We start from the raw sequence: 13,731 nt of genomic DNA on the forward strand, positions 1-13,731 counted from the left end.
ATGTCCTTGTTCAACATTCAAGGTCACAGGCGTCATATGTTTAAATCTTAATAGGTTCTTATGAATCAAACACTGATATTTTGCCTGTAGCTGTATTTTAGTCCACTTTTAAGATTACAAGTGTGAGATTAATACCAGGTGAGCGATGCAGGCCCATTGGGCCTCTTGTTTTATAATACTGTAATCGTATTAATTTTAGTGTACTCAGATTTAAGCACATTATTGGATTTTTAGAGATTACAACTTCATTACAGAATTATATTTAAAGGTATATTTAGTAAAAAAAAAAAAAAAAAAAAAAAAAAAACAATTTGTACAACCTGACATTTCCATACACTTTCCAGAAAACTTCTGATTTGAATTTCATTCAGGTGTATATGTCATTTCGTTAGTTCCTCTGCTTTGAAGTGACATTGAATGAGTTTCATTATGCTGTGATTTGGTGACTGTTCTTGACCACTGTGAACTTTACTTTTAATAGGCTACTACTCCAGAACAATTGAAGAGATTTAAGCTAAATTTTGTTGTGAAACTTTCTGGGATGAAGAGGTTTAATATTGTATAAATGAATAATTTTTCCCACTAGGGGGAAGAGATAAGGGGCTCCATAGGGGAAAAGGGGGATAATCTTTTAAAGACAATCTAAATGTGAAATGAAAGGATTGGACAATTTAAAAATTTAAGGTATAAATTTGCTTCTCACAGGAGCGTATCTAAAAGAGTGGGGAATCTCCCGATCTATTTAGTATAAGGCAAATTGTTGACCAAAAATGATTCAATGATCATCTCATGGCCTGGTTTTGAAGTTAAGGATGTGTTCTTACTCTATTTAAACTGAGTATTGGAGACTTTAAAAGCCTGTGTGTTTCTAACATTACATTATGAGTACTTCATTAAACATGTACCTGTCAGAAGAGTTGATTTAGCCTCCGATGATTGTCCTCCCGCTGAATAAGGTTTTAAAATGATCGTGTCTGATATGTCACTGTTATAAATACATACATGGCAGCTTATAAAACTGCGGCGAGGTACAAGGCTAAATTTGTCACTTTTATTAAATGTCAAATATTCTAACATAGTTGATATGTAGATGTATTCAAGGGAGCCTTGTTCTAGTGTCAAGCTCCATTCCGTGAGTCTAGACTGAAGGAGTGCGGAGGTAAAGCACATATACACATTATGACAGCTATCCTAGCTGTTCTCCTACCCACTAATGGCTACCTTTACCTATTGTATGGATGGCTCAGCATCACAAAATTATACCAAAAACAGGTATTATGTTTGCCTATGTCTTATTTTCAGATTTCAATCATTTTAATTTTTATGATTTGATTCTATCCAGTACCCAGAATTAAGCATGGGGTGCTTATATTAGATATTGTGATATCTGTTGGATTAAGCATGGGCTACTTATTTTTAAATCTTCGGCAAGTTTTGACAGATAGTAATTCATTGATCATGATTGCAAAGTGTGCTAACTAGGGTTCATGACATATAATAAACCTATCAGAAATGCTTTTTCCCCAATAATTTGAATTTGTTGTTAAGTTTCTGGTGGTCTTGTTATTGTTGATCTGTTGTATTTAGTTATTTTGTTTATATATAATTTCTCTTTTGTATTTTCAGATCTCAACCAATGCAAAATGCTGAGACTGGACCAAAAGACTCTAGTTATCTTCCATATTTGAAAAATCAACACATTAAAATCAGCAGCAGCCTCAATATGGATCAGCCTGTGGCCCCAGTGGCTTCCCAGAATGCTTCCAACAGGAAGTCTCTAACCCTAACACAGATACTGCTGCTGAACGCTGTGGTGTGCGGGGTGGAGGTCTGTGCCTGTTCAGGGTTCACTTACATCCCACCTATGTTATTGAAAGCAGGTTACACTGAGGAAAACATGAGTATTATACTGGGGATGGGGCCATTGCTTGGCTTCTTTTTTGTACCTATAATTGGCCGCGCTAGTGACCGTTGTCGGAGTAAATATGGACGCCGCCGGCCGTTCATCCTCGCTCTGGCCGTTTTAATCATTGCTTCTCTACTTATGATACCATATGGAGATTATTTTAGTACTGCTTTCCTGGGCAACACACCCCTTAGTAAATCTGTATCATTAGGTATTCTCACATTGAGTGTTGTCCTGTTAGACTTTACAAGTCAAGCATGCTTGACACCCTGTGAGGCACTGCTTTCTGATGCATCAAAGGGAACAGACCAGCAAGACCGGGTATTCATGGTGTACTCACAGATGGTCAGTTTGGGCGGATTCCTCGGCTATCTCATCACAGCCATAGATTGGAGTGACACTTACATTGGTAGCTTTTTCGGCACACAAGAAAGGTCTGTGTTTACGTTACTTGTGATAATATTTTTGTTTCTTCTTACTACAACAGTACTAGTAGCACAAGAACAGCCGTTATCAGTGGCAGAGGAAACTGAGGCTGAGAATTTAATCTCAACAGAAGATTCTGCAAACGTATCTGTCACAGTGGGCAATGGAGGTGCATTTGAATCCGGGTATGAATCAAGTGGCTCGGAAGACGGCCAACAAAGCCCAGCATCCTATTCTCCAGGAAAGTCGGGAAGGAATGGCAAATCTTTAAAGAAGAAACGCTCTTTATTTAGGAACCCTTTGAGGGTTTTTCTTTTCTTTATTAGTCCTTTTCTGTGTGTGGGGCGCTTGAGAATATTTACATATTTTTATAATTTATTGAAATTTATATGGTTAAATATATACGACAGACTGCCAGAATCTCTACGCAGAATGCTTGATGTTCCGATAGTGCTACAAAAATTAGCAATTGCAGACTTCTTCAGCTGGACTGCGTTGATGGGCTTTAATTTATTTTTCACAGACTTTGTAGGTCAAGCTGTTTATCAGGGCAACCCAAACGCCCCTGAAAATTCCTATCTACGCAATCGCTATGACGAAGGAGTGCGCATGGGCAGCTGGGGCCTGCTGTTTCATTGTATAACCTCCACAAGTTATGCATTTTTCATTGAAGGCCTCATGAAAAAGTACGGTACACGGCAGACATACCTGTGTGGGATGTGTGTATTTTCTATGTCCATGTTAGGTATGGTGATTTACAAACACATCATCTTTGTGAACCTGATGGCGTCAATGACGGGATTCGCCTACGCCACGTTAACCACCATTCCTTTTATCCTGGTCACAAAATATCATTCTAACAAGGAGGTGAGAGTCGTTCAAACTGAATCTCTCTTCATCATGCATGCATCTAAACGGTGTTATAAAAAAAAGGTTCTTATAAATGGACATTACTGATCTATCTAGTATTGGTTTTGTTAACTGCCTCCAGTAATTTCACATTCTCCTATTTCAAGGCAAATTCTACCTAAAATGGCTCAGTTATATAATTGTTTCCATGTGAAAGTTAACCGCAGGTTCAGTCTATAAAAGAAATGAGTGAAGAACAACTTCGGACTATACTTAAAAATAAAGAGTAAATTTGTTGATTATATTAAATCAAAATCTTTTTTTATTGTTTTGTTTTTGCCTTTTGAACGTGAGAGCAAATTCACATATTTATCAAAAATATGGGACTGTTGAATGTAAGATTGATTAACTGTGATTAATTGTGGATCTTTGTTACCATTGCAGGTTTACTTTGCTGACACAGTGACTCCAGGTCCGCACGGCCTACCTGGGGGTCAGGGTGTGGCCACGCGTGGTATTGCCACAGATATGGCCGTACTAGACAGTTCCTACTTTCTATCCCAGGTTATACTGTCGGCCATCATGGGTTACATTGTCCACATCACAGGGACAGTCACGTCCTACATTCTGACTGCTGGTGCAATGGGAGTAATCAGTTGTTTCCTAGTAATGCAGATAGTCACCAGCAAACAGGAAATGCAGCGTCAGGTTTACAGGCACCGGGACAGGAGACGTACCATTAACTTGTAGGGGAGACAGGAGGTGGTGTACCATTAACATGTAAAGCATAAGAGACGTACCATTAACTTGTAGGGGAGACAGGAGGTGATGTACCATTAACATGTAAAGTATAAGAGACGTACCATTAACTTGTAGGGGAGACAGGAGGTGGTGTACCATTAACATGTAGAGCCATACTATTTACTTGTAGGGGGGATAGGAAGTTGAAGGGTGACATTAAAGTAGTCTACTTCAGGGGGAGGTAATGCAGGTCGACAGGCAGCTCACATGGTCTGTAGCTTTATAAATAGAGGCAAACTACTTCAGGGGAGAAAATTGGGATAAACAGTCAGGTAGTCAGTAGATGCCAATTTATGGCCCTTAGCAAGTTGTCATTGTAGCCAGAATCATTCTTCAAGTAATATACTGATAGGGTCAGTAAACTGGTTCATTTCTATAAACTACACAATTGTAAGTTATTGATAATGTTCAGATTTGTAAGAAACAGTGCTAGAAATGCATTTACACATTTTAAACCCTAACACATTGTTTAGAGTGGATCTGTGTTACCCCTAATGTTCTGTTTGTGTGTGTATCCTGGAAAGCCCCGTGTCTATGGCACAGCAGGTCTTCTTTTGCAGTACTCCGAGTATTAATGTGTAGAAGCTTTATATGCGAGTTTTTAATGTAATTATGGTTGTTGTTGCTTTCTCTTTTTAAAATATTTTATTCTATGCATTTGTTTTACAAAAACTTTACAACAAGATCTATGTATTCAAACACCACAATACGTATTCAGAAGTCTAGAACAAATTGAGAATATCACTTCTTTTAATATTGAAATCGGGCAATAATTTGTTTCCCTTTTCTGATTGTTTTTTCATCCTATTTCACCTTTTTTTTTGGTCAAAATTTAAAATTGTAGGATTCAATTGCAATATTCACACGTGTCCATGCATTCAATAATCTGAAATGTGATAACCCGGGAAGTGTGTTTTGTTTCCAGTTTAAGATGAATATGAGGACAGACGGGAATGATTTATTAAATCAACAAGGCTTCCAGGAGTTCAAAAATAATGTCAATTTGACAGAATACTAGTGTTTGTAACCATTTTCTTTAGATTGGTAAATATGGATTGTAGAAAGTTTATGTAGCATAATGAGCAAAATGTGATGACTGATACAGTATGTACTGTGAAACTTTCATCAGAGATTTATGCAGAACAACCGGTTTGTCCCACAGACTTTGAAGGGCTTCTTTAATTATGAATAACGAGTAGGCAGGGTAGTGATGTTTGGCCAATAGCATGCTGGTTTGCAGTAATGCTTTTAATGAGAATAGCTTGTCATGATTGCTTAAATACTCTGTGAGCAATACAGGTCCTCTAGGCCTCTTGTTAAATTGTTTTCTACAGTCTCCTAATGTTTTTGAAAAATCAGAAAAAGTCTTCCTAAAAAAAACAGGTGACTTGGCATGTATAAACAATTATAATCTCTTTGTCAGTCTAATCATTATGTAGTGTGTAGAAAAATAAAATGGGTCCGTGAAAATTTTATTCTATAACAAATTATGCCTATAGCAAACTAATTTCATAGGTCCTCTGAGGTTCTTAACACTTTCACCCCTATGTAACTTTAATAAACTCTACCATGCATTGATCTGGGTAAGTCCATAATGGTCTTGTGAAAGGGTATAGTAACATGTTTTACCATATTATATACATAAAGAAAAAAACAATCACACCTGGTCTATGCTTCCTCGTTTGCAATCAATCTAAATGTTATATTCTTATGGAGTTGTGTATCAATGGTTTATAATTATCTATCAATTATGTTCTTTTATAAACAAGTTATTATTTTATCACTCATTATACATCACCGTGCTGAAATTTACTTCTGAACATTTAAAGGAATTGTGTGTCCTAGTTTTAATGTGTTGGTTATTATTAGCTCACCTGGTCCGAAGGACCAAGGTGAGCTTATGCCATACCGTGGCGTCCGTCATCCGTATGTCTGTCCGTACGTCAATTTCTTTAAACGACTTCTTCTTCTTAACTAACCACTGATGGGAATTTAACTAAATTTGACTGGAAGCATCCCTAGGTGGTGGGGATTCAAAATTGTACAAATGGTGTGGCTGACCCCCCAGGGGGCTGAGGGGCAGGGCTAAAAAGGGTTATTTGGCTATATTGATTTAAGCGACTTCTTCTCTGGAACTAAGAGATGGATATCAACCAAATTTGACTGGAAGCATCCCTAGGTGGTGAGATTTTGAAATTGTACAAATGGTGTAGCTGACCCCTCAGGGGGCTGAGGGCGGGGCCAAAAGGGGGCAATTTCTTCTGTAGAACTATGCCATGGATATCGATCATATTTGGTCGGAAGCATTCATGTGAGGCAGGGATTCAAAATTGTACAAATGGTGGGGCTGACCCCCCGGGCTAAGGGGTGGGGCTAAAAAACGTTTATTACTTGGAAATGGTTGAGATCCCCACCGTATAACCATATATACAATTGCTGAGTATAAAGAGAAGAATGCACATTTGCTTCCAGGATAGCTCTAGGGTCTGGCCCCCACCCTTGGAGACATAGTCACTGGGTCATAACTTTGAAACGGTTGAGATCCCCACCCCAGAACTATATATACAAATGCTGGGCATAAAGAGACGAATGCAGTCATGATGTTAGAATAGATCCTTGGGTCTGACCGAACCACTAGGCCTAGGGACCTAGTTTCTTGGTCACAGCTTGGACACAGTTGAGATCCCCAACCTGTAACCATATATACAATTGCTGAGTATAAAGAGATGAATGCACATATGCTTCCAGGATCGCTTTGGGGTCTGCCCCACCCTGGAGACTTAACCCCTGGGTCATAACTTTGAAATGGTTAAGATCCTCACCCCAAAACTACAATTGTTGGGCATAAAGAGACGAATGCAGTCATGATATTAGAATTGACCCCAGGGTCTGCCCCACCCTTGTAGACTTAACCCCTGGGTCATAACTTTGAAATGGTTGAGATCCCCACCCCAAAACTATAAATACAAAAACTGGGCAAAAAGAGACGAATGCAGTCATGATATAAGAATTGATCCTTGGGTCTGGCCACATCCCTAGGGACCTAGTTTCTGAGTCATAGCTTGGAAACAGTTGAGATCCCCACTCCATAACCATACATAAAATTGGTGGGCATGGAAAATCTAATACAGATATGCTACAAGGATTGGCCTTGGAGTCTAGCATATTTTGTCATGATTGCTTAGATATCCAGGTGAGCGATACAGGCCCTCTGGGCCTCTTGTTATAAATAGTATTGATTGTAAATTGACACGTTTTATCTGCGAGTATTTTTACTGTGCGGCATTCCTCGTCCTAATCAGTGGTTCATTCCTTCAATCTCGCCTGAAATGCCAAACAGCATGATTTTAAGATGAGATTTCTGAAGTGAAGGGTCTAGAACATTGATGTATTATGATTTATTGAAATATTTTATTTAATATTGGGATGAAGTATTATGCAATTAAAGTTCTATTACACATGTCCTAAGGACTAGCTTTTTGATGATTTCTCGGAAATATTTGACAGAATTTCAAGTTATCTCCTTCTCTGCCAAGTCATTCCAGTTGTTTTTTTAACTTATTTGAAATTTCTAACACTTTTTAATGCATATACATCTATTTAAAAAAGTTATGTAAATGTCATTTTCCTGTACAGTGTCTTTGTTGATGTACATTTATTTTGTCGATGAACATTTTGTAGTTACATATTTTATATTTACACCTATATTTTATCTGATTTTGTTGTTTTCCCGGAATGAATCATTGGGAATGATAAATGAGGTATAAATTGTGGAATACTATTGAATATTCATCAAAAGGCGACTCCTTGAGACGTGCTGATTGGACAGTAGTTCCCAGTTATATTGTAAAACTTTCATGTCTTCCATGATGTGCCGATCAAATGTATTAATCACCTGACACCCCATCCTCGATAATCTAGGCGTTCCGGTCACCTTCGCTCTCTGCACCCCTGGAATTTGTCATAGCAATAGCGAAGACTCAGCTTACAGCACCTTGTGGAAGAGACGAGAAGACTAGTCTGATCCTTTCATGTACATCAAAAGAATCTCACGTAATAGTAAATTGACTGGCTTTGAAGTCAGGTATCACTCTTCTGTAATCTTCAAAGGACAGTTGTAGCAGCCTAGCGATTGGTCAGGTTTTTACCCACGACCGATGAAATAGCTAGCTGCATGCCTTCAATTTTGCTGACATAGTCCAGAGGTGCAGAGAATGAAGTTGAGGGCAAAGCCTGGAGTATCGAGGATATGCCAACTCCCATGTTAGTGCTTTGAACACGCCCGTGTTATATTTTTTGTCATGTTTATGTATCACTTAATGAATTATTAATGCTCTGTTAGGACTACACATGTGACTTTAAAATTGAGGTTGAAAACTTGGCTAAAAATGATCAGAGAAAATGTTTCAGTTTATAAGCTTAAATACTTGGTTATGTGATAAAATATATCTTAATTCAGTTTCCATTTCTTATGTCCCAAAGTTTTCATTTTAGTTTGGCACAAGCTTAAGCTAGCTGAAATGAAAACTTTCAGACTTTTTTCATAAACTTCCTAGTAAGTCACATTTTCCCTTCTTGGCCCCATCCAAGTAGGGGCCACACCCTTCATTCATTCTGTTCCTGAGTAGGGATGTTCCATGCCAAATTAGATTGAAATCCCTTATTTTAAAATAAGGAATAGTACTTGACATATAAACTCTTTTCCAGTATTTTTGTTTTGGACTCCACCATTTTGTTCCAAGAATTTTATGCCAAATAAGGTCAAAATCTGCTCACCCGTACTTAAGAAGTAGTCTTTTTAACCCAGTTTTAGCCTTTAAGGTCCACCTTTATCGAAGAAAGACTACATTCGTCATTATACCATATCAGTTTCCCTTTGCTGTTGTACGGCATAGTACGCTCATTTGGGCTTTTTGGCTATGTGAGCTAAATTCAATCAATGCACGTCTTCTTTTAAATTGTACTTTCTATGCGAAATCATACTTTCAGTTATCACCATGGTTATTTACACTCAATAACAACTTATCTAACTGTTCCATCTCACTTGTTCAGTGCACAACGATCAAACGATTAAGGCAGATGCTAGAGTATCCTGCACTGGCTTGCACACCAGTGGTGTATTTTGAATCTGGTTGTAATATTTTACATTTTAAGCATGTATGGATATCATATACATTTTCTTTGGAGACAGTTATGACAAACCCATTATACTTGGTCGCTATTAACCACGTTTTTTATGATGCCAACAGAATTGTTACAATGTTACTTTGACATATTTTTTAAAACTGCCAACAATGTTTTTGTCCTATTTTATTATATTCAAATCATACCTTCAAAGCAGAACAAAAGTGTTGAAACCCATTTGTAGATCTTATGATGTTGAGCCAAGCTGTTGTTAACTACCAACTGTTGTTTATGTATTTTTTATGTTGATCATATTCAGATGACATCTTCAAAGTGAAACAAGTTTTTTTTAAACCAATTACTGGATGCACTAAGTGGCATGTTATGATGCTAGCCGATTGTTATAATGTTTATACTCGGACACTATCTTCAAACTGCCATCGCTATTGTTTGTTTTCTGTGTAAAACAGAAGCGTTGAATTATTAATCGAGTCTAGTAAGAATGTTGGTATCGATCAGGGTGGTGGTTCTTTATTCTGAAGCCCTCAATAATTGTTTGGCCCAATATTATTGGGGAGGCCATTATTCCTTAAGTTTAATGTTCCAAAGGACCAACAGCACACTTTTCTGACTACAATTTACAATGCCTTTGCATTTGATCTGGGACTTTGTTTTCGGGGGTCTATTGGTACATTCTGTTTCTGTATATAATATACTATATTGATATGTATATATACAAGAAGATTGAAATATTTATGATCACTTAATACCTAATTGTTTTTCTCCATTGAGGGATGTAGATTTGGACAGAATTCATTGTTTTAATATTTTTACCTGAGCAAGAATTGATATTTTGTTTTATTTTATCAAGGTTCAAATTTATTTTTGAATTAACATTTTTGGACTTACGACTATTGAACCTTCATAATATGGGGGATATTGCTGCCATTTGTATGTAGAATGGTGACTATGAATACATATCTGGTTCTCATCTATTTTCTGTAAGTGTGTGTAAATGTGACGATAAAGGATGGTGTGTACGAGATAAAGCATACTAGATATTTATAGATGTGAATGTGTGTTTATGTGAAAATGGGGATAATTTATGCAAGTTGAAGGTTGTGTTTGTGATAATTATCAAACATTGCAATGTTGAAATTCATTGAAATAACAAAATATAAACGCTTAGTTAAGGATAATCGATAGTGATTACACGTTCTGCTAAGCTGTACTAATTTCTGTTAACACTATCGTACGCTGGGATGTTATGTGCCAGATACACTGTTAACTCATTCTGTTATGCAACCTGCACCATTGTTATAAAAATACTGACGAGTACACATCACTTGTTTGTTGTTGATTAGAGACTTGTGTTGGAAAGACAACAGCTCTACGATCGTACAATAAATACCTAAACTACTCACGAGAGCTTTAATGTAATGACACTTTAATAACATGTATAAGTCCATTTGTAACAGCTAGCTTAAAGTGGGATAATTCAACAGCAATACTGGAATTCAAACTCGGGTCCTTTGGACTCTAGACAAACTCAGCTGAGCTGCCTTGTCACCATTGATCAACTCGGTACAGTCACAGCCTGAACAAAAATTATTCCAGGTGGACTTCAAAACGATTGACAGGTGGACAGTTTAGATGGATCTTTTTTCACCATATGCTTAAATAGATTCGAGATAAAATAAAAGAGGAATATTTACCATCGTATGGCATTGCCACTATATAACCCTACCAAGTTCAGTTGGCATTCATCTAGGCTATGAATGCCATGGACCGATTGTTGACGTCATCATTATTATGACGTCATGTTGGATACCACTGACCCTCTCTGGACAATGGCTGATCTATTCATTGAACAAGCATACACAACACATACATTATTTGAGCTAAATGCGTAACTATAATAAGTGTAATTGATTTTTTTACGAGATGAACAGATTCAAAAAATGGTAAATAAAAGTATTGAACTGCTTTCAGTTGGCATTCATAGGCAATATGAATTCCAACTGGACATGGGTAAATCCAACATGAAGCGCTAACCCGCTTCATTGAATTTGCCTTTGTCCAGTTGGCATTCATATTGCCTATGAATGCCAACTGAAAGCAGTTCAATGCTTAAACATTGGCCAAAATAATATTAACATATATAAATTAACAACATTTTTTATCCTTAATTGTTTTGTCTATAAACCTGATATCAAGTTTACTTCCGAAATGTGTATTAAGATTTTAAAGTCTTTCTGAAGGCCATCTAAAGATTCTGTCTGATATCGGCCTCAATACTCTGTTAGAAGTCTGACAAAATATTCTGTTCAAAGTCTGTCTGAGGATAGTGTCTTAAGTCCATCGAGTTCTACATTTCAACAATCGTAGCTAGATGCTGGAAATGAATAAGGAGCATAACTATAACAAATCACAGCTATAACTGTAATTCACAAGCAAGCTAATACCCTTCCTGTGTGAAGAAAACCTGTTGTATGTATTTTCATTTCAGGATAGTTCAGGATTTAATTTTGACAATTTGTAAAAAGGAGCTAAACTACTATCAAAATAATGAAAATCAAAAATAGATCGTAAGCACACAAAAAGTATTGATCATGGATCATATGTAGAAAGTTTCATAAAATATCAGTCAAATGGAAATTACAGTATTTTGGACAACATTTACAATTTGAAAATCAGGAGATGGCATAACTCCTGTTGAATAGTGGGAATACTAATTAAATGACAAGTGCACAATACAACCATATAGACAGCTGACATATCCAAAGTTTCATAAGTATCAGTGAAGAAGGTTATCAGTGGTACTATGGACAAAAATCTGTAAATAAATAAAACTATAAAGGAGCATAAGTTCTAGGAAAATCAGAAATAAAAATCCGGTCACAAGCAGTCACATCTACCCGAGTTAATTGTCAGTTAGTGAAACAAGTGTCTTACCGATTGGTCAAGATGTTAGCAGCATCACACCCGACACACTTCTGTCTACAGACAGACACCCTGATCCAGGTACATCTCCCTCTCCCTGTTGTGGGGAGTATCAAAATTTTACAGTACCAGTACGTGACTGTACAAGAGATTTTTTCTGCGAGTCTTTTGAATTTTCTTCAAAATAACAACCGAGTTAGAACATACTTCAAAGGCAAGATAACAATGATAACTGGCTGGTTGGGTCAGCTGGACTCAAAGTGGCTCAGTGGGCCATCTAAATTATCAATTAGTCAAATTATCCACCTCTCAGTTCGGGCAAATCTGTCCACCTACATTTAATTATCTACCTTACAGTTTAGACAGAAACCATTCTGACTAATGTTCAAATAAAGTCTGCCTAAATGTCATCATCTGCATAATTATAGGAAGGAATTCATCTGTCTGATGTTTGCCTGAAGTCTATATTGTCGGAAATCTCTGTCCAAAGGATTGTTAATTACTTTACATGTTTCTATGTACTTATTTTGAAACTAGGCTTTTAGATTTTCAAAAACTTGATTGAGAAGATGTTTTTTCTTAGCAGATAATTATTATGCATGGAATAAAATATCAGAGAAATGAATAATTAAATATGTAAATGAATCTCCCCACTAAGAAACATGAAAATTAATCTGTCACAGAAATAAAGGTAACTTTTTGTGTGAATATCAGACAAGATTAGGTGTCCACATGGAATACCTGGCCAAGGAATCACAAAACCTCGGAACTTGTAAGAAAATTCTCAAAATCCTATTAATTTTTTGGGGCCTTTTTTCAACAAAGGTTAAGAATTGTAAAATATTTCTGAATTAAGCATGAAAGTTACCTAACTTTAAAAAGTGTGAAGTGAATCCAACTCTAGAACATTTGACAAGAAATAGAATTTTTGATAATTAAATGGAGAACGTTAAGTAAGAATTTCCTGATAAATGGACCAGATATTTGCAGTAATGTTTTTTTTCTCTATAATTGCAAAAGAAAACAAGATCATAATCATTTGAATTTAACTTTTTTATTTCTTTGTCCTTGGTTGCAGCTGTTGAGTAAAAAGATGATTATCTCTCTTACACAACCTACATCTCTTCCTTGCACAGACACATTCAACAATCGTATACATACAATGTAGATTTAGAAATAAGGCTCATAAGTATTGCCAGTAAAAAATGTGTTCTATATACAAATCATATTTGTACAAAACATTTTTTCTGGACAGATGTCACAGTTATATACAACTGATGCTGTCACCAACATGAGTGACAGGTGTTTGCCGTGTTCACAAGGTAACAGAGCAAGTATCCCATGCAGCCAACTGATCCCTTTATGAATGAAACATCAAAAATTCTTCCACTTTTATCTTAAATACATAAACAATGGGTGTTTCAAAGACCAGGGCAACGACCAGATCTGAACCAACATACATGAAATAAATATAGCTGTTTGCTGAATCTTCTTTAACCCATTAATGTTAGCATTGAGGGTTGCATTTTTTCAGAAACAAATATTGGTACAAATGTAATTTAGATTTGATTGATTTTGACAACTGCTGACCCCTTTATGAATGAAACATCAGTAAAAAAAAATCCACTTCCATCATAAAAATAAAAACAATGCAGTGGCGGATCCAGAGACCTATCTGGGGG

At 36.6% G+C, this 13,731-nt stretch overlaps 1 protein-coding gene across 4 annotated transcripts in view; it reads left to right on the forward strand.

Moving 5' to 3' along the window:
• Nucleotides 1-5,998, forward strand: part of LOC110450128 (solute carrier family 45 member 3-like) — a 31,314-nt gene extending 25,316 nt beyond the window's left edge. For 3 of the 4 annotated variants that reach the window (XM_021497406.1, XM_021497405.1, XM_021497404.1), the window contains 2 exons: nucleotides 1,627-3,199; nucleotides 3,626-5,998. In XM_021497406.1, coding sequence (XP_021353081.1) covers nucleotides 1,637-3,199; nucleotides 3,626-3,931 — 1,869 coding nt within the window. In that variant the 5' untranslated portion in view covers nucleotides 1,627-1,636 and the 3' untranslated portion in view covers nucleotides 3,932-5,998. Of the gene's footprint in view, nucleotides 1-1,049; nucleotides 1,273-1,626; nucleotides 3,200-3,625 lie in introns of those variants that run through there. The other variant, XM_021497403.1, reaches the window with a different exon arrangement.
• Nucleotides 5,999-13,731: the final 7,733 nt, after the last annotated feature.

Source organism: Mizuhopecten yessoensis, unplaced genomic scaffold (genome assembly GCF_002113885.1).
Source record: "Mizuhopecten yessoensis strain PY_sf001 unplaced genomic scaffold, ASM211388v2 scaffold4999.3, whole genome shotgun sequence".
NCBI classification, from domain to species: Eukaryota; Metazoa; Mollusca; class Bivalvia; order Pectinida; family Pectinidae; genus Mizuhopecten; species Mizuhopecten yessoensis.